Source organism: Ovis aries, chromosome 7 (genome assembly GCF_016772045.2).
Source record: "Ovis aries strain OAR_USU_Benz2616 breed Rambouillet chromosome 7, ARS-UI_Ramb_v3.0, whole genome shotgun sequence".
In the NCBI taxonomy this organism is placed as follows: Eukaryota; Metazoa; Chordata; class Mammalia; order Artiodactyla; family Bovidae; genus Ovis; species Ovis aries.
The window spans coordinates 82,827,190-82,849,116 of record NC_056060.1 but is presented as its reverse complement, the minus strand read 5'-3'; the positions used below and the strand labels follow the sequence as shown (position 1 = coordinate 82,849,116).

The 21,927-nt window shown below is 39.9% G+C and overlaps 1 protein-coding gene across 50 annotated transcripts in view; it reads left to right on the top strand.

Annotated features, from left to right (window-relative positions):
- Positions 1-21,927, top strand: part of NUMB (NUMB endocytic adaptor protein) — a 170,623-nt gene that overhangs the window by 141,563 nt on the left and 7,133 nt on the right. For 28 of the 50 annotated variants that reach the window (XM_060418284.1, XM_060418264.1, XM_042252738.1 and 25 more), the window contains 4 exons: positions 14,245-14,319; positions 16,209-16,349; positions 19,050-19,254; positions 21,173-21,466. In XM_060418284.1, the coding sequence (XP_060274267.1) occupies positions 14,245-14,319; positions 16,209-16,349; positions 19,050-19,254; positions 21,173-21,466 (715 nt within the window). The remainder of the gene's footprint in view (positions 1-14,244; positions 14,320-16,208; positions 16,350-19,049; positions 19,255-21,172; positions 21,467-21,927) is intronic. The other 22 variants (XM_060418288.1, XM_060418271.1, XM_060418277.1 and 19 more) reach the window with 1 other exon arrangement.

Below are 21,927 nucleotides of genomic sequence, written 5' to 3'. Positions count from 1 at the left end.
AAAAAAGACAATCCCAGGAGTCGTTAGAATATTTCCATTGATCCTTGGTTTCAGTATTTCCTGTAACATGATCAACATGTAACATGTCAAATGCCCTGGCCACTGATCTTTTCTAGACTAAAAAAAAAAAACAACAACTCATTAACCTTTGAAGTTGTTTTTTTTTTAATTTTTATTCATAAAGAGTCAGTGGTTCTCAAGCCTCAAGTCACAGTTAGTGTCTAAAACATACTAGGAACTGTACTAGGCTATCCAGATCAATGATGAGCAAGATGGTCCCATTTATTTAGTCCAGCTTATTCTCACTTTCAGATGACTATTTGGCTATCCCTTCCTTTTCCTTAAATCTCCAGAATTTCTTACTCTGTTCTCTCTTTCAGTTGGTGACCTTGCTTCCTACTTCACTGAACAAATAGAATCAGCTGGAAGAGAACTCTCAGACACAATACCGCATCTCCTTACCTACATGCATCTGTGCATATATATTCCATTTTCCCTCCTATTCAAGGGATAAGCTGTCTGTGTTCCTAGCTGAGGGCAGCTCCTCCACAAAATTCTTATTCCAGCCTTTACTTACTTCAGTATCGCTATCCCTCATCCTCCATAATCAGTTTTCTTTCTCTAGTGGATTGTCCACTAGCATGAAAAGAAACTTTCTTTTTAAACGGAGGTTTCTTCTTGGTGCCTTCAGTTTCTGCTCTCCTTTCCTCTCTTGAACACTCTATCAGACTTTTACCCTCATCACTTGTCCAGTCATCTGTATTATTATTCCAGTGGTTCTATTTACTCAACCTATCAACAGCATTTGACATAGCCCATCCCTCCCACTCCTTGAAAACACTATTTGTTTGGAGTTAAGGGGTCATGCTGTCTTCATTTTCCATTATATTGCTGCCTGCTTCTCAGTCTGTGGATTCTTCTCTACCTGTGCTTGTCCCTTGGTGAGCTCATCCAGTGTCGTGGATTTAAATACCATCTCTATGCTTATGATTTTGAAGTTTCTATCTCCGGACATCTCCCATAAATTCCAGAGTGGTATTTCCATCTTAGAAACAGTATAGGATAGGGGTCAAGGACAGACTGGGGATCTGAATTCAGTTCAGTTCACTTCAGTACCTCAGTCATGTCCGACTCTTTGCGACCCCATGAATCACAGCACGCCAGGAGTCTATCACCAACTCCCAGAGTCCACTCAAACTCATGTCCATCGAGTTGGTGATGCCGTCCAGCCATCTCATCCTCTGTTGTCCCCTTCTCCTCCTGCCCCCAGTCTCTCCCACCATCAGGGTCTCTTCCAGTGAGTCAGCTCTTCACATGAGGTGGCCAAAGTATTAGAGTTTCAGCTTTAGCATCAGTCCTTCCAATGAACACCCAGGACTGATCTCCTTTAGGATGGACTGGTTGGGTCTCCTTGCAATCCAAGGGACTCTCAAGAGTCTTCTCCAACACCACAGTTAAAAAGCATCAATTCTTTGGCACTCAGCTTTCTTCACAGTCCAACTCTCACATCCATACATGACCACTGGAAAAACCATAGCCTTGACTAGACGGACCTTTGTTGGCAAAGTAATATCTCTGCTTTTTAATAGGCTGTCTAGGTGGTCATAACTTTTCTTCCAAGGAGTAAGCGTCCTTTAATCTCATGGCTGCAATCACCATCTGCAGTGATTTTGGAGCCCCCCAAAATAGTATCTGACACTGTTTCCACTGCTTCCCCATCTATTTCCCATGAAGTGATGGGACCAGATGCCATGATCTTAGTTTTCTGAATCTTGAGCCTTAATCTAACTTTTTCGCTCTCCTCTTTCACTTTCATCAAGAGGCTTTTTAGTTCCTCTTCACTTTCTGCCATAAGGGTGGTGTCATCTGCATATCTGAGGTTATTGATATTTCTTCCGGCAATCTTGATTCCAGCTTGTGCTTCCTCCAGCCCAGCGTTTCTCATGATGTACGCTGCATGTAAGTTAAATAAGCAGGGTGACAATATACAGCCTTGATGTACTTCTTTTCCTATTTGAAACCAGTCTGTTGTTCCATGTCCAGTTCTAACTGTTGCTTCCTGACCTGCATACAGATTTCTCAAGAGGCAGGTCAGGTGGTCTGTATTCCCATCTCTTTCAGAATTTTCTACAGTTTCTTGTGATCCACACCATCAAAGGCTTTGGCATAGTCAATAAAGCAGAAATAGATGTTTTTCTGGAACTCTCTTGGTTTTTCCATGATCCAGTGGATGCTGGCAATTTGATCTCTGGTTTCTCTGCCTTTTCTAAAGCCAGCTTGAACATCAGGGAGTTCACGGTTCACGTATTGCTGAAGCCTGGCTTGGAGAATTTTGAGCATTACTTTACTAGCATGTGAGATGAGTGCAGTTGTGCAGTAGTTTGAGCATTCTTTGGCATTGCCATTCTTTGGCATTGCCTTTCTTTGGGATTGGAATGAAAACTGACCTTTTCCAGTCCTGTGGCCACTGCTGAGTTTTCCAAATTTGCTGGCATATTGAGTGCAGCACTTTCACAGCATCATCTTTCAGAATTTGAAATAGCTCAGCTGGAATGCCATCACCTCCACTAGCTTTATTCGTAGTGATGCTTTCTAAGGCCCACTTGACTTCACATTCCAGGATGTCTGGCTCTAGGTGAGTGATCACACCATCGTGATTATCTGGGTCGTGAAGATCTTTTTTGTACAGTTCTTCTGTGTATTCTTGCCACCTCTTCTTAATATCTTCTGCTTCTGTTAGGTCCATACCATTTCTGGCCTTTATCGAGCCCATCTTTGCATGAAATGTTCCCTTGGTATCTCTCATTTTCTTGAAGAGATCTCTAGTCTTTCCCATTCTGTTGTTTTCCTCTGTTTCTTTGCATTGATCTCTGAGGAAGGCTTTCTTGTCTCTCCTGGCTATTCTTTAGAACTCTGCATTCAGATGCTTATATCTTTCCTTTTCTCCTTTGCTTTTCACTTCTCTTCTTTTCATAGCTATTTGTAAGGCCTCCCCAGACAGCCATTTTCCTTTTTTACATTCCTTTTCCATGGGGATGGTCTTGATCCCTATCTCCTGTACAGTGTCATGAACCTCCGTCCGTAGTTCATCAGGCACTCTATCTATCAGATCTAGTCCCTTAAATCTATTTCTCACTTCCACTGTATAATCATAAGGGATTTTATTTAGGTTACACCTGAATGGTCTAGTGTTTTTCCCTACTTTCTTCAATGTAAGTCTGAATTTGGCACTAAGGAGTTCATGATCTGAGCTACAGACAGCTCCTGGTCTTGTTTTTGCTGACTGTATAGAGCTTCTCCATCTTTGGCTACAAAGAATATAATCAGTCTGATTTCGGTGTTGGCCATCTGGTGATGTACATGTGTTTATTTAATCCTGGCTCAGCTGCTTATTAGTTTTGTGACCTTGGGAGATGTTTTTAACCATTTTGTACCTCAGCTTCCCCATCTATTACAAAAAAAATAAAGGGATAATACTAATTCCAACTTCATGTGATTGTTCTGAAGATTAACTTAGGAAATGCAAGCAAAGGGTACAGAATAGCTTGCTGTATGAACAAGTGTCAGTATCATTAGCATCAAACATTTCACCCTAAGGCATTTCACATTAATGTGTCACAAACCAAATTCTAAAACTCTCCCCCAGACTACTCTTCCCTAGTCTTTCCCATCCCAGTCCCTGTGCTTTAGCCACAAATCCTGGATCTGATCTTGACTTCTTTCTCTTTTGCCTTATATCATCCTGTCAGCAGTTCCTGTCTGACTACCTCCACCACTACCCTGGTCCATGCCAGCTCCTCTACTCACCTGAATCATTGCATTAATGTTCTACTCAGTCTGCTTTCATCATTATCCCTCTGTCATCTGTTCTCAAGATATCAGTCTGAGTGATCTTTTTAAGATAGATCTGATTGTTTCCCTACGGTGCTTGGTCCTCCAGTAGCTTCCTGACCTACGCAGAGTAAAAACCGAAGTCTTCTGGGCCTAGTGGGCCATTGTCCATGAGTCCCCTCTGTCCCTTTTCCTGTCTTCTTCTATTCTTGCTTCCTATATTTCAGCCATACTAGCCTCCCTGCTCTTCCTTGAGCATACCAGGTATACTTCCACTTCAGGACCTTTGCACTTGCTGTAACCTCTAATCTGGAACACTCATCATCCAGATATGTGTGGCTCACTTCCTCATCTCTTCCCACTCTTTGCTTAAAAGCCCCATTTTCATTGAGGCAGTCACTGAGAGAACCTTATTTTAAATTTCAAATACCACCTTCTTCCATATATAAACACTCACTGTCCCCCTTCCTAGTTTTATTTTCCTCTGATAGAAGTTATCACCATCTGTTGTAGCATCAGTTCAGCTCAGTTGCTCAGTCGTGCCGACTCTTTGCGACCCCATGGACTACAGCACACCAGCCTTCCCTGTCCATCACCAGCTCCCAGAGCTTACTCAGACTCATGCATTTTACTAATTTGGTTTTTTAGTCCTTCCTCACTAAAACATAAGCTTTCTGTGGACAGACCTCTTTTGTTCACTGCTGAATCTTTAATGCCTAGAATAGTATGTGGTCCATAATGGCTACTCCAAAATGTCTGACTTAGTGAATGAAAGATGCACTGCTTGCAAGTTCACCTGTAGTAAAACCAGACAGGTTAAAAAAAAAAAGTTAGCGAACTGTGTAACAATAACAAGTACTGCTGGAGCAGAGAGGGAGAATGAATACAAGCCATTGTGTTTAAGGCTTCTGAGAGGAGATGATACTTAAGGTTGAGACTGAAGACTATGAGTTCCAGTTAAACTAAGAGAAGAAAGACATAGAAGGAGCAGCATTAACAGAGCCACTGGGCTGAAGAGAACCTGCTCCAAATCATTCGTTCATTCACCCTAGGTATATATGAAAGGAGACAGAAGGTAAGACCTAAGTTTATGGTAAAGACGACCACGGTGGTGGGGGGTCTTTCACTGTGAGAAGAGATGTAATGAATTTGGTTGAATTTTAGGTACCTGTGGAATTTCCACTTCTTCTATTATATATGCTTGAACTTAATATTAGAATAATTTCTGTTCTAGGTTCCTTCTTCCCCTCAAAAAATGATTCGGCATACTGGAAGAGCTCAGTTGCCTCAAAAAATCTCAGTTTTGTTGTTTGGTTCATGACATGTTATCATCCTTATTTTTTTCTGAAAGCCTTTAAAGGCCCTACTCACTTAGGAAAGTACAAGATAAAAGTTACTGTATTTTTAATAAAGCAGCCATTGGAGATACTACCAGTCTCAAATTCTATAGAAAGTTGTGTTTTTCTTTACTGCTCTTTCCTTTGAAGATACATACTGTATCTTGGAATTTTAAGACAAAATTTATTCATTACACAGTCTGTTCAGAAATTAAAATGTCATCTAATAGATTTGAAGGCCCTTCTCAGATTTTTTTCTAAAAAGAAGTCGTCTTGTTCACTCATTACAAGGCACTCTGTGCCATGGTTGCCTGGTAATATGTTATTACACCATAATGACTGGGTTATCTCTGTGTGTAGGTGTGGCAGAAAGACTGACCAGAGATTCTTTACATACTGGGTACCCTTGAAGACCTCTTTGGTGTGTAGCAGAAAGAGCTCTGCACAGTAGAATGGCAAATCACTGTTGCTCAGAAAGAGTGACTTGCTCTAATCTTCCTGCCCAGATTGGTCTTGTTTGCTGCTGTTGCTTCTTAACATTTCATAGCTAAGCCAAATTATGCTTCTGTGTGTCTTTATAGCATTCCTTTGCTTTGGCTTACATTAGAACACCTTTTGTTCTTATCGTATTCCCAGCACAATTGTTTTTCCCCCAATATTACTTCTATTTATGTTGATTAATTGCATGTTCTTATCTCATTGTTGGCTTTGGGAATCACAGAACTTTAGAGTTGGACTGCACCTGAGTTCAGGTCTCAGTTAATATAATAATTTATATATATAATATTAATATTATACTACAATAAACTAGTGGGATATAAGGGCATTTGTTTTAAAAAATAGAAAAGAAAGAGAATTCAGGGGCAATTCTAAACAGATCTAATATTTCAATATAATGAATTATCCTTCCAAAACCCTTTTATAAAGTTGTATTGTTGCAAATCCATGCCCATTTGTTTACATATTGTCTGGCTGCTTTTGTGCAGCAAGGCAGACTTGAGTAGTTGACACAGACTATATGGCCTGCAAAGCCGTAGTTATTTGGTATCTGGTCCTTCACAGAAAGTTTCCTAATCTGTGATTTAAACAGTTTAGAAACTTAATTCTCCAACTGGAGATCTGAGGTACTTCCCCAAATAACAACAATATGTATAACAAAAGAGTGACTGTAAGGATCTGTCAACATCCTGAGAACCCTACCAACTTATGATCTCTATCCTTGAAAAAAACTTTCTGAAGTGGTATTGACTTAAAAAAAACAACAGGCAGCTGGACATAAGTAGGTAGATGGGCAGTTCTTTATTGTAATTAGTTATTTCATTGCTTTTTATTATGAGTAGCTTTGATATTTAGGAGAAAATGATCTTATAGTGTACTGAGCTTATTTAGTTATTTTTGCATGTCATTTATCCATGTCATTTTTGCAACCAGTTTGTTTCTTCACTAGTATTTTCATGTTAAGATTACTTGTGCATTTCTCTTACTTGCAAGTACAAGTTTCCTGACTTAGCAATTTGTAATCAGCTGATTTCTTGCTGTCCTTTTCTCTGGTGTCAGAGTCTGCTTAATTTCTGTACTGGTTTGTATCTACCCATAATAAAAGGTGTTTAAGGGAAAAGACTTTGATGCTGGGAGGGATTGGGGGCAGGAGGAGAAGGGGACGACAAAGAATGAGATGGCTGGATGGCATTACTGACTCGATGGACGTGAGTCTGAGTGAACTCTGGGAGTTGGTGATGGACAGGGAGGCCGGGCGTGCTGTGCTTCATGGGGTTGCAAAGAGTCAGACATGACTGAGTGACTGAACTGAAGGGAAATGTTATTTTTAAAATTCTAAATTGGATATTTAGAGAGTTGAGTGGTTACTTGAAAATTATACTTAATTTGACATTTTTCACTCATAGGATAGCCTGATCCTTCTTAGATTCCACCAATTTAAATTCTCAGTTACTGAAGTTTTGTTCATATTAGACCCATTTTCTTTCCTTGAATAATAAACAGTTTTCTCTTTGTTATAAAATTGTCTTTTTTTATGCACTAACGCTAGTCAGTGTGAATTCTACCTATTATCTTGAAAGTATCATTAAAATAGAAAGCACTGGAACCATGGTGATAGAATAATTCTTAATTCTCATATATACATTACCCCTGTCACATTTTTACTAGTGTCTGAAGTATTATGTAGTCTTTTTACGGGTTGTGTATGTAACTAAGATTATGTGTATTCTACATTTCGTACTTATTCTGGGTTATCTCTTTTTTTAGTCCAGTGGTTAGCTAACTTTAACCTTATCTCCTAAGATAATTTGCTTAAGTAGACAGTTTCAGGGCAAACAAAAGGAAAACTTCCATCTCTCTGTGACTTTCATCATTTTCTAAAAAGTGATTAGGAATCTTAGTTTATGTTACCAGAATGAAAAACTCTAAAAAGCTGACGGATAGTTTAGAAGCACTGCTCCTATAGGGTTTGTGAGAGGAAGTTTAGACTTAATTTCAGCTGCAGGTGTGTCTTTGATTGTTAATATCTCAGTCCCTTATTGATGTAATCGTAATGTGGCAAACTCTACTGGCATCCAAGAACTGGCACTCAAATGTATGAACAAGTGGAAAAATTCATATTATCTGTTTTCATCCCCTGTTTAGAGTAGTCAGAAACTGTGAAATATGACAGATACAATGCTTCACTGATACTCTTAGTACACCGCCATAAAGATTAAAGACACACCTCAAAAAGCAGAGATATTTTCATAAAGTCTAATTGGGCCAAAAAAATATTTCCTTGTGTATGATAAGGAGACTAAATAGAGAGCAGTCCCATTCTAAAATGATCTTTTAGTTTTCCCACTTTCAGTCTCCCAGCCTTGAAGTAGTTCTGTCTGTTGCATCAGATGCTGTGCTGTAGGCTACTGTTGCACAGTGAACGTAGTGATAAAATTGCAGGTTCAGATTTCTGACACAGGATTCTCAGTACCATTTGGCAGCCTATATGTCACTGATTTAACTGTGTTCTCTTCCTATAGCAGATATTTAGCAAATTTATTCCTTCAACAAATATTTCTTAAACTCCTGCTCCGTACCAGGCATTGTTCTAAGTTCTAAAGATACAGCAGGGAATAATAAGTATGAAAAAAACCCTTGCCTTCATGAAGCTTACCTTCCAGCAAAATACTAAATACTACCTAGTTCAGTTCAGTCGCTCAGTCTTGTCCGACTCTTTGCGACCCCATGAATCGCAGCATGCCAGGCCTGCCTGTCCATCACCAACTCCCAGAGTCCAAAACTCAAACTCAAAGCTCAAACTCACGTCCATCGAGTCGGTGATACCATCCAGCCATCTCATCATCTGCCATCCCCTTCTCTTCCTGCCCCCAATCCCTCCCAGCATGAGAGTCTTTTCCAATGAGTCAACTCTTCACATGAGGTGGCCACAGTACTGGAGTTTCAGCTTTAGCATCATTCCTTCCAAAGAAATCCCAGGGCTGATCTCCTTCAGAATGGACTTCTTGGACCTCCTTGCAGTCCAAGGGACTCTCAAGAGTCTTCTCCAACTCCACAGTTCAAAAGCATCAATTCTTTGGCACTCAGCTTTCTTCACAGTCCAACTCTCACATCCATACATGACCACTGGAAAAACCATAGCCTTGACTAGACAGACCTTTGTTGGCAAAGTAATATCTGCTTTTTAATATGCTATCTAGGTTGGTTATAACTTTCCTTCCAAGAAGTAAGCATCTTTTAATTTCATGGCTGCAATCACCATCTGCAGTGATTTTGGAGCCCCCCAAAATAGTATCTGACACTGTTTCCACTGCTTCCCCATCTATTTCCCATGAAGTGATGGGACCAGATGCCATGATCTTAGTTTTCTGAATCTTGAGCCTTAATCTAACTTTTTCTCTCTCCTCTTTCACTTTCATCAAGAGGCTTTTTAGTTCCTCTTCACTTTCTGCCATAAGGGTGGTGTCATCTGCATATCTGAGGTTATTGATATTTCTCCTGGCAATCTTGATTCCAGCTTGTGCTTCCTCCAGCCCAGCGTTTCTCATGATGTACGCTGCATGTAAGTTAAATAAGCAGGGTGACAATATACAGCCTTGATGTACTTCTTTTCCTATTTGAAACCAGTCTGTTGTTCCATGTCCAGTTCTAACTGTTGCTTCCTGACCTGCATATAGATTTCTCAAGAGGCAGGTCAGGTCAGGTGGTCTGGTATTCCCATCTCTTTCAGAATTTTCTACAGTTTCTTGTGATCCACACCGTCAAAGGCTTTGGCATAGTCAATAAAGCAGAAATAGATGTTTTTCTGGAACTCTCTTGGTTTTTCCATGATCCAGTGGATGCTGGCAATTTGATCTCTGGTTTCTCTGCCTTTTCTAAAGCCAGCTTGAACATCAGGGAGTTCACGGTTCACGTATTGCTGAAGCCTGGCTTGGAGAATTTTGAGCATTACTTTACTAGCATGTGAGATGAGTGCAGTTGTGCAGTAGTTTGAGCATTCTTTGGCATTGCCATTCTTTGGCATTGCCTTTCTTTGGGATTGGAATGAAAACTGACCTTTTCCAGTCCTGTGGCCACTGCTGAGTTTTCCAAATTTGCTGGCATATTGAGTGCAGCACTTTCACAGCATCATCTTTCAGAATTTGAAATAGCTCAGCTGGAATGCCATCACCTCCACTAGCTTTATTCGTAGTGATGCTTTCTAAGGCCCACTTGACTTCACATTCCAGGATGTCTGGCTCTAGGTGAGTGATCACACCATCGTGATTATCTGGGTCATGAAGATCTTTTTTGTACAGTTCTTCTGTGTATTCTTGCCACCTCTTCTTAATATCTTCTGCTTCTGTTAGGTCCATACCATTTCTGGCCTTTATCGAGCCCATCTTTGCATGAAATGTTCCCTTGGTATCTCTCATTTTCTTGAAGAGATTTCTAGTCTTTCCCATTCTGTTGTTTTCCTCTGTTTCTTTGCATTGATCGCTGAGGAAGGCTTTATTATCTCTTCTTGCTATTCTACCTAAGCATTGGTTAAATATGGGCAGTTACAGTTGTTGATGGGTATATCTGTTTGTTTATTGAATCCTCGTCATGATCCCATGAGGTATGTGACATTATTAACATCGTCATGCAGATGTGGAATCTGAAGCATAGAAAGGTCAAGTAATTTGCCTTTGGTCATAGTAATAAGTGGCAGAACCAGAATTCACACTCAGACAACAGCCTGGTTCCAGAGTTTGTGCAGTCGCTGTACTATACTGCCCCAATACTGCTGTTTAAGTCTTTACACTCTTAAATCTGCCTACCTTTTTCTCCCTAGCAAAGTAGATCTTCTCATCTGATCAGATGAATTTGTGGCTCTTTGAAGTAAACTTCCTCAACTTGTCACTCACTCCTTTACTAATCTGTCTTCATTTCTACTCGGCTTCACTCCATCCCTCTGTTTCAAGGAAGGGACATTTCCCTTCCCATCTAAAATTTGTATTCTGGCTTCCTCCTATTTCGCCTCCTTGATGACTTCGTTCTCTGCATTACTTTTTTCTTGGGGCTTTAATCTCCATCTTTCCACTGCCTTTTGTCATTCAGCAAATAAGCATTATTTGTTGTCGTTGTTGAAAGTGTGTCTTACTCTTTCAAGAAGCTTTGTTGTTGGGAGAAATTTTTAAGTTTATTAATGTAACGATAAACAAACACTAATTGTTTATTGCCCTCTTTAAATTCCAGGTGCTTTATATAACTCTGGTCCTTTTACCAACCCCACAGATCCTTTACAGATGTGGAAGTAGAAACTCAGAGGACTCTGTAACTTCCTTAGCTTATGAATAGTGGTATTGAATTCAGACTTGTATCTGTCTTACTCCAAAATCCATTCTATTTCTAGTAAGGCACGTTAGTTTACCACAGTTTTTAAAGGACCTCCCTTGATACTCTACCTGTCCTCCGTTGCTGTACAGCTCTTTTTTGTAGGAAAGCTTTTTTAAAGAAAGTATTTAATATATGTAGACTCTTCTTGCCTTTCATTTACTTCTCAACCCATTCTAGTCTGACTTCCACTTTATTAGATCCTCCAGAGAAACAGAACCACCGTCTGTTTCTCTCCCTCCCTCCCTCCTCTCTCTGTCTGTCTGTCTGTCTTTGTGTGTACACACACAGACCAGTAGGCTGGAAATTCAGGCAGAATTTCTTCTCAGGGAAACCTCAGTTTTTACCCTTAAGGGCTTCAGCTGGCTGAATGAGGCCCACCCATATTATCAAGGGTAGGGTTATTGCCTTTACCTAAAGTTGCTGCTGTTCTTCAGTCACTAGGGAAAGGAAAAGTGAAGTCGCTCAGTCATGTCTGACTCTTTGCGACCCCATGGACTATAGCCTACCAGGCTCCTCTGTCCATGGGATTTTCTAGGCAAGAATCCTGGAGTGGATTGCCATTTCCTTCTCCAGGGGATCTTCCTGACCCAGGGGTCAAACCTTAACCACTGAGCCACCTGGGAAGTCCTTACCTAAAGTTAGTTGATTGTAAATGTTAATCACATCTGCAAAATACCTCTGTAGCAACATGTAGGCTAGTGTTTGATCAAACAACTGGGCGACCATAACCTAGCCAATCTGACGGGTAAAGATAACCGGCCGCCTCAGCCTCTGTCGGCGCATGGTGTCTTACTCACCGCTGCGTCCAGTAGATGTTCCCGCATCTTTCCCCACTGGGTCATTTTACAACATTTGGCATTTTGGACCACGTATTACTTCTTGAAACTCCTCTCCGTTGGTTTCAGTGATGCTAATCTCTCTTCATTCTCCTCACTATTCCTTTTCTGATATTTCATTACTTGTCTCCCAGTTCCTTAATTATTGATACTCTCTCCTGTCCTTGGCCCTCATATTGCTCCCACAATTGATGTTTCCCAAAACTAAAATTCCATCTTAAGAGTTCTCTACTGAATTTAGATCTGTATATCCAATTGCCTGGATGTTGCACACACATCTCAAACATTGCTTGTCTAAAACTGGAATCCTAGTCTCCCCCTCTCAAACTTGCTTCTGCATCTCTTTCTGTTTTCTTAGTTTGTGGTACCCTCTCCACCCAGTTAACCAAGCCAGGAACCAGAGAGGGGTCTTCAACATTTCTCTTAGATTCACCATTTCAGACTTCTCATCTCCAGCCCTGTATCTCACCCAAGAGAGCTCAACCCTCATTTTCTCTCACCTGGAATCTTGTTGTGGTATTTCTGCCTCCTATCAGTCTGTTTCCAACTCCTCTACAGTGCTGCCAAAGTGATACTTTAAAAATGCAAATCTGTTTAATCATGTTCAAAATTCTTTTAGAAGCTCCTAATTGCTCATAGAATTAAGATAGAATTCTTTAGCAGGCATACACAGTCCTCCATGTCTAGGTCTTTCCTGCTCTTTATATCCCACTGTGCCTCCCCACTTTCAGGCCCCACTGAAATATTTATAGGGCCCAGATTTGCTCTGTTGTTTGCTTCCATATCCTGTACTGCTGTTTCTTCTGCCTGGGATATCTACTACCTCTATTACTTCCCTGCATTCCCACCCCTACCTGGGGCATCTAGAAAAATTATTTTAGTACCCAATTCAGTCTTCAATTTTAAAAAGCCTTCCCCTAATTCCACAAATAGATTTGACCATGCCTTGTTTCTGACATTGTTACAAACTGTTTTCAGCTCTACTAGCACTTGAAAGCATTAATCACTTAGTAGTGTCTGACTCTTTGTGGCCTCATGGACTATAGCCCACCAGGCTCCTTTGTCCTTGAGATTTCCCAGGCAAGAATACTGGAGTGGGTAGCCATTCCCTTCTCCAGGGCATCTTTCCAACCCAGGGACTGAGCCCAGGTCTTCTGCATTGCAGGCAGATTTTCTACTGTCTGAGCCACCAGGGAAGCTGTAGCACTTACTACTGTATTATTTATTTTTTATCTGAGTGTCACCTTTCAATGGACTGTGAACTCAAGTATTTCTATTGCCTGGTATAGGCTCTCATCAGATTTGAGGTGATGGTGGAGATGGAGCCCAGAGTGGATTACACATTTCACTTAAATGAAGCTGTGCTTTATTGAGGAGTGCTGGGCTTGGACATGTAAAGTGGAGAATGGTAGACATTTCTTTATCCTCCTTTGTCCCTCCCAGAGTAGTACCAGATTTCTTTTGATCTATACTTTCTTATGATGTTTTGATACCTATTCTGAGCCTTCACTTTGCTTTTATTTTGTTTGTATCCTTAGAGCAGGTGAAAAGAAAGAAAGCTGCTAAATTGCTATTACAAACTCCCCTGTCCCATTTTCATTCCATCACAGGAGAAATCATTCATCAGCTTGTTCTCATGTGACATGTGCCAAAGCCTTTTCTCAGCCAGCAAAAGGAATTTATGTTATAATGACAATATTTTTCCAGGTTTTTTAATCCTTCTATGTCCCCAAAATGTCTGTCTGCATTTAATGTCAAATTAAAAACTAAAGCAGTTCTGTGTTAATCCTGGGAGAATAAGTAATGCTTTTAAAAGATTGCTAAAGGAATCATGAAGATTTCTTGGGTTTTTAATATGAAAATTTCAGGTGACCAAGGGCACTGCCATACACATTGGGGTCAAAGTATAGTAGAATGGTCAGCATCTCAATTTAGACTTACCTATTACTTTCTACTCTGAATATACTCGTAGAAGCTACTTGTGGTGTAACTCCTTATGTATTTAATATTTATCTAACTCTTGATTTTCGTGGTTGAGTTTTGAAATGGGTGAAGAATCTACTTATTCTTTGCCCTTTACGGAATGTGATATCTTGGTTTTTATTCCGTTTGTCCTCCTGACCCTTTACTTAATTTTACCTTATTGTTTTGCTTTGTGTTTCTAAAATAATGGCTTTGGCTTGTTTTTTCTTGAATGTTTCTGCAGTTTGATTTGAGTATCTGGCTTTGGGCACCCCTCCTGAACCTTGGACTCCATCTGTACTTGTGACTTATGGAAGGCAGAAGTCAGTGTTTTCTATGGAATATGACCTTTTTTTTTTAATATTATATATGTGTGTGTCTCTCCCCCCACCCCCTTCTTTTTTGGTTTCTCTTAAAAGACTGGAAAGAAAGCTGTTAAGGCAGTCCTGTGGGTATCGGCAGATGGACTCAGAGTTGTGGATGAAAAAACTAAGGTAAAACTTTCATAAGCTTAAATGTTACTGTTCATATGTATTTTTATATCCATGATCAAACATAATGCCATTAAGATGTTGTAGTCACTCTGTATCCTTCCGCTTTGTCCAAAGTACGATCTTCTGAGAGACTGGTTAATGTTCAGAAAACCAATTTAGTTACTCATTTACCTTATGAAGAATAGAATTCTCTGAGCATTTTGTTCTACATGATACAGCATGTTTAGCTTACAGTATATTTGCATTTAATGTTAAGATCTGAGTTCTGTTTTTGTTCTGACACATTAAAAAAAAGTTTACCCCCACAAATTTGATGTAAAATATTATGGGCCTTTTGCCACTGTTTAAAAAAAAAATAGACCACATCTAAATTTTCTTCTTTTTCCTTAATAAAACACTATTTTTAGTAAGTTATATTTGAACTCATTAACCTACTATTTAACTGAAGACTCAATTTAAGTGAAATCTTAAGGACTAGTAAATTGCTCATATGAGTTAACAATTATTTAAGGGTCCACACAATATCTTAAATATACATAGCATTTTGCATTAGAAAAAAATGATCCCAAGTACCTAGATAAGAATAGACATAGACTCTGCCCTTAGGGAGCATAAGGTGTTGCTTATACACATACATTTAATCATTAATTAAAACTTTCTGAGAGACCTAAAATCTGGAAAAATTTTAACAGAAGGCAGTTTTAAAAAAGCAAAAACTCAGATGTCACCTGAAGGAGAAGAAAGCCTAGCAAGCAAAGAACAGTTTTCATGGGTAGCTTACCTGATATACTTTAAGTGATATAATTTAGCTACATTTTAATTCTTTTGACTGTTTTTTTGTTTTTTTTAAGAGAACTGGTGGTCTTAAATGTACATTTCAGTTGGAAACAACTATTATTTTAATTAGCTTATTTTTAAGAACTTGTGTAGTTTTCATTCATGCTTTGGATGAAATTTGTTGTATATGGAGGCTATATCTTTAATTGCTGTACACAATAGTTATTACTAGAAAGTGATGTTGCCCCCTGGTGGTTACTTGTAGCACTGGAATTAATTAATTCTCCCCACAGTGAATAATAGGAATGGATGACTTGTTACCGCGGTACCCATCATGGGCAGAGAAGAATTGTTGCAAAAATGCAAATGATTGATAAAGGGCTCCTGATTAAACTGTATCAGTAACTGCTGCATAGCAGGAGATACTGAAGAGGAAATGCATAGTAATCAAGGTTATGCAAAATAAAATTAGAATGAGCCAACAGAATTGCAGAACTTTTAAACGATTGGCAAGTTTGTTTGTGGAGCAACAGGAATTCTCATGCTTTGTAAAAGTCATTTTGTTTGTATGCTTTAGCACTTCCAGCTACCACCTCAGCATCTAGGGATTTTAGGCCCTTGGAATATCACACAGAAGCACCAAAGAGCCTCAGTATTTTAAAAAAACATTTTCTGTGATGTTTACATTATATATATACTGTGCCATTTAGTGGTATTCAAAATTAAATGATAAGTTAATAAATACATATAATTGTTCTGGAAATTATGTTATTGAATGTAAGTTATATGGGGATTGGATTAAACTTATTGTTTGACATATACTGTAAAATTGAACATGGAGTTTACCATCATAAAACTAGAATCAGCAAGCATGTGTATTATAGAACATGAAGATGAGGTGAGGGAAAGAAACATCTGTGGAGAGTGCCTCTGGGGATCTCTTCTAGGTCAGATCCTTAGTTTTCCAACTTCTGGCTCAGATTAAGCTTTTCCGCAGGCCTGATGCATTAGATGTAGGGATTCTGTGTTGTGAAATGAACATCCTGTGTTTCTTCTGAGAAACTTGATTGACCTCTTAGGTCCACTGTTCCTTTGTGTTTCCCTTTTTCTAGGACCTCATAGTTGACCAGACAATAGAAAAAGTTTCTTTCTGTGCCCCAGATCGGAACTTTGACAGGGCCTTCTCTTACATATGTCGCGACGGCACAACTCGGCGCTGGATCTGTCACTGCTTCATGGCCGTCAAGGACACGGTGAGTCCAGCAGCCTGAATTGCATCATGACTAGCCACAGTCACCAAGCTTCTTCCGGGTTGGCTCAGCCAGTTTCCACTACATTTTTAACAAGTATATGCTGTTACAGAACTTGTAAGTGCCTAAACGAGCCTGCTTTCACTCCTTTTATTCAAGTAGTTCACACTCTTGGTGTACCCCTACCACTCACAGAACAAGATGATTGGCTGAGATCCAAGATCATTAAAGGAAAGTAAAAGTGCTCTGGTGATGGTGGCTGCTAAACTTTATAGAAAACTTTTCATTATTAGAGCTGTTTTCAAGATCCTCACATGTATTTGCTAAATTTGTCTGGGTAGAAAATCCTGGTATTTGAAAAGTGCTTACGAATTCATTTGCAAAAAGACTCTACCACAAGAACTGAGTTTGAAGTATATTTTTAATTTAAAAAAATAGAAATACTAAATTATGGTACAGTGAGCTGTGCTAGAAGTTGTTACATAGTAGAAATTTTTGGTTTTGTTTAAAAGTAGAGAATAATCAAGTTTGTCATCTTTCATCTAAATTACCCAAAATTCTGATACAAAAAACGAGTGTCTTAGGTGATGATGATCTTAATTATAGTATAGCATTGAGTATGTAATTTCTGAGTTTTTGAAAGTCCAGACAGAATAAGGCAGGGTAGCTATTCATTAAGGCTACAACTCAGTGAACTCTTGCCAAGGTTTAACCTGGAAGGGAAGTTGTGGTCATATTCTAATATTGACCAAAAGCTTTTTAAAAAGCAGTTGTGAAAACAAGTATTAGAAACTCAGGCTCTGGATCAAATATAGGTTCCAGTCCTGTTTCTGGTTCTTACTAGCCGTGGGATTTGAGCAGGTTATTTAACATTTTCTAAGTCTTGGTATCCGCTTCTATAAGATGGAGATAACAGCTGTGAAGGCTAAATTAGGTACCAAGTGTAAGCACTCTTAGCATAGGACCTGGCTCGTGCTAACTGCTCCAAAATGGTAGCTGATACTGTTAAAGCTGCTCCTCCTCGATTTGACACAAGTGCTTCGAAAATGGGTTGAAGTAACTAAACTACACTTTCTTCCTTTCTCTCAGACCGTAAGTCATAAAGCAGTGTATTTTGCTATCACTACACTTGTAAAATCCAAAGAGTTTTGCTATATTTTAAAACCATTCTGTTGTCAAATCATAGCCCTCAGGCTGTTTTACTCTGGTATAAAACAGTGGTTCTTCTGTATCAGAATCACCTGGAGAGCTCATTAAATTAGATGGCTGGGCCCCACCCCAGAGTTTTTTTACTCAGTGAGTCTGGGATGGAGCTTGAGGGCAAGTCTGTCTTCAGGAACTTCTGCCATAAGGCCTAGCAGAAACAGTAAGCTTCTTTGGCCTATAGCTCTGTCCTTGTACTAGAGCTGTGCTCAAATGCAGATGGGTTCTAAAATTCTTTCTGCTCTCTCTCCTATTTCATGCTTCCATGCCTACCCATTTATCATGGGTACTAAGTAGTTACATGGAAACTCATGTGGATTCACAAAGAATGAGTCTGTCAGTCTATAAATGAGACTTTACAGTTCACCATCATGTGAAATCCTGGGGACAAAAGTGTCTCAGACGTTTACCTCTCCTTGTGGTATCTGATACTGGCATATAAAATGCAGTGAAATTACATACTCAGAGCCATATGTAGGAGCAGCTGCTTACACGGTATGATCTTGGAAATTCCACAAAAGGCCCCCTGTTCTCAGATATCTCTCCTCACTGTTACAAGATGCCGGCAGTTATTGTATCACCTGTTACCCTTTTATTCCACAATTAGGGGTAGTGTTTAAAATACCGATAACCCTAATTTAAAAAAAAAAAAGAATCCATTGAATTTATTAAATTTACTCTAGATAATCCAGTGCATCTTTAAAACAATATTTAGTTTACACAAACCTTCCTCTCCTCCCACACACCAAAAATTCAGGTTTATCTGTTTAATTCCTTTACAAGTTGAAAATGTGGCTGAAAACATGGTTTTATTTTTGCCTGTGTGTGGTTGGGAAGTAGAGTTGGGGTTTGAGAGAGTTGAATAAAAATAGGGGCGGTATGGGAGAGAGCCTGTAAGCACTGAGGGCCCAACGGGGCAGAAGAAGAGCATTCAGAAAGGGAGACTGAGAAGGCTCAGCTTTCCTGGGCCTGATTCCTTCTCGTCGCTGGAGATGTATTTATCTGAAGTTTTAAGTCTGTGCCTTTTGTTCCTAGACATGTTGGCAGTAAATTTAAGCTCTGAAATTTGCCCTGTATTTCCAGTTGTTGCTTAGAAATGTGTGGTAAATATTCCTATTATTCCCCTACATGGCAAGTAGAGGTTTGGGTGTCAAGACTTAGGGCCTGGAACTTTGACCAGTGTCTTCTCAGCTGATGGCCAGAGCCAACACAAGTGACAGAGGGACCTGACTATGACTAATAAGAAAATGTCAGTGGCTGCTGACAGGGCCCAGGTTACTGATGGCCACTTTACCCGGTGCCTGCTGCAGTAGAGGGTCATAGCATTCGTAAGGTATTATTCATTTAGATTAATTTGGCATATTAATACACTAAAATCTAATAAGCTGGAGTTCCTAACATTTTGCCTGTGTAAAAACAGACTTGTTTGTGGTCCAGCTAATGTGTAGTTGTTGACACCATAACTCTGAAAACGTTTTTTAAACCTTCTGTTATGTACAGGGTGAAAGACTGAGCCACGCTGTAGGCTGTGCCTTTGCAGCCTGTTTAGAACGTAAGCAGAAGCGGGAGAAGGAATGTGGAGTGACTGCTACTTTCGACGCCAGTCGGACCACTTTCACGAGAGAAGGATCATTCCGTGTCACCACAGCCACTGAGCAAGCAGAAAGAGAGGAGATTATGAAACAAATCCAAGATGCCAAGAAAGGTACAATTTGTCCTACTACAATGTGTGTTTATTTAAAACAGCTTTTCCCAACCGGTTAATATTTGGAAGCTGTCAGGGGCATAGAGAACTCTTAGCAATATATGAAGACCTTAAGAACAAAGCTGAAAATGTAAACAGAGTGGCTTGTTTAGTGGCCTCAAAGTATTTACTCTGTCTGTTAATTTTAACTACCTGGGGAAGCTGAGAGTGCAGTTGAAGAAGTTGCAAAGACATTTAAAAGCAAAATTGGGAAAACCTGTATCTTTTTTTTTTCAATTGTGATGCATCTGATCTCTATGAAAACCAAATGCTATCAAGGACCTACATCTTGAAGGAAGTGCAAGTCCCAGGTTTAAGCTGCAAAGGACCTGCAGATGGTGATGCCAGGTGGAAATGCAGGCAGAGACATCTCAGTGATGCTCTATTAGATTATGACTGTTTAGTGCTTTCATGAAAAAAGGCCACAGATTTTTGAGAAGCTGGCCCCTCACTATTTTTTCCATAGCCCCATTAATTTTAGTGTGTGGTTTTGCAGAATGTGAGTTTTTTTAAGGTACACTTGGCAGCATAGCAAAAATGCCTGTCCAGACATTCAAGTTACTCAGGAGGCTGTTGTCTGAAGTTGAGTCCAGTGTATTTTAGAACTGAGTGCTAGGGCTTAGGGAGAAAATGCTTTGCATTCTTGTGTATAACTTGGGCTGAAACCCAAAGCAAGGAGTATTTTTAAATTAAAAAGTTTGGTTTAAATATACATTAATATAATTTTGCCAATTTTTACTATATTCTTTTAATTCTAAACCTGCCATTTTAGGTAACATCAGCTTCCCAGGTAGCACTAGTGGTAAAGAACCCGCCTCCGAGTGCAGGAGCTTTAAGAGACATGGGTTCAATCCCTGGATCAGGAAGATCCCCTGGAGGAGGGCATGGCAACCCACTCCAGTATTCTTGCCTGGAGAATCCCATGGACAGAGAAGCTTGGCGGGCTACAGTCCATGGGGTCACAAAGAATTGGACACGACTGAAGCAACTTAGCATGCATTCATTAATCTAATACCCAAACAGCTTTTAATTTTTAAGCCAAAAAAGAATATATGTTTTCATTTGAAATTGAAGTAATGATTATGATTTTTTCATTTCTTATCGACATTTCTGCCAGGATACCAAAGAACAAAAAAAACACAGTGCTATTTTAACTAGACAAATGAATGTGTATAGGCTGTTATTTAATGTGCCTCAGTGATTTTCAGACCGGAAGCATATTCTTTGATACCACCAAATAATACTTTTTGCTACATATAGCAGCTGCCCAAATGCTTGAGTCCTAGCATCTACAGAGGATTATGGGGAGTTGGGGAAGTAGAGACTGACCACAATGAGAGTGTGATACAGCAGGTATTCACATGGAAACAGTCTTGTATTTGTTTACTCCAATTTAAAATTTGACTTCTGTATGCTTTTCTTCAAGAGAGCCTGTTGTCCAGGCCTGCTTTATGACTTAACATCTTGTCAAACTTAAGTTTGTTTAGACCCTTCTGACTCTGCCACTCCTGAAGTCCTCTGTCCCCGCCTCACTGGCCAGAAAGCAAACAAACATTGAAAACAGTGCACTATTATTCGTTAAAAGACCTCACATTAAGAGTTCATAGGTACTGGGGGGTTTTGTTTTGTTTAGTTTTGTTCAGTGTTTTAATTACTACATGAGAATAGTAGATATACCATGTGACATGTAGTAGATTATTAAACCCTTTATTTATCTGAAAAACAGGAGATCTGAGCCCTGCTTCTAACCTGTCTTTTGAGATACATAGGGAAGTAGATGGGTAAAATGACCCAGGAGGTTTTTGGGGTTCCTTAGTGATGTGAGCTCAAATTATTTGAAGACATTGCCCTAAGGTCCTCATTCTCCTGTTTTCTTGAGCTGATACAGATAAGACAGCTGATGGTTCGTCAGTGGCCCCTGGCAACATTGTCACCTCCCCATCCTCTCCCACCTCTCCCACTCTGGATGCCACTGCCTCTCTGGAGATGAACAATCCTCACGCCATCCCACGCCGGCATGCACCAATTGAACAACTTGCTCGCCAAGGCTCTTTCCGAGGATTTCCTGCTCTTAGCCAGAAGATGTCACCCTTTAAACGCCAACTGTCCCTGCGCATCAATGAGTTGCCTTCCACTATGCAGAGGAAGACTGATTTCCCCATAAAACACACAGGTAACATGGCATCCCCAACTCCCCGGGGCTCAGGCACTGAAGCGTTACATCACCTCCAGTGGAGTCCCTGATCCCATCAAACTATCCACCCCTCTTCTGAGGCTGTTTGGTGGCTGTGCATAGCTTGTATCATTTCCCATTGGCAGAAAATGGAGGTTCACAGAGAGAGATGGGAGTTGTTCATTTATTTTCAGCAATAGGTTAACAGAGCCATGATGGAAATTCCTAGTCCAAGTTACATGGTTTGTGATTTGTCCTGATGAAAGTGTACCTGCTTTCAGACATCAAGGGTCTCAAGTTTCCCTTCTTCTTCTGCCATTTGGGACCCAGCAGGGAGTTAATTTAAAAGGCTTTGGAAACACATCCAGTTAAATAGCACCACTGTCAGATGTACCAGAAGAAATGGATAAGTTCTCTTTGTCCTTGTGGCTGGTTGGCTCCATAGGGAGGAAACTCTAAAC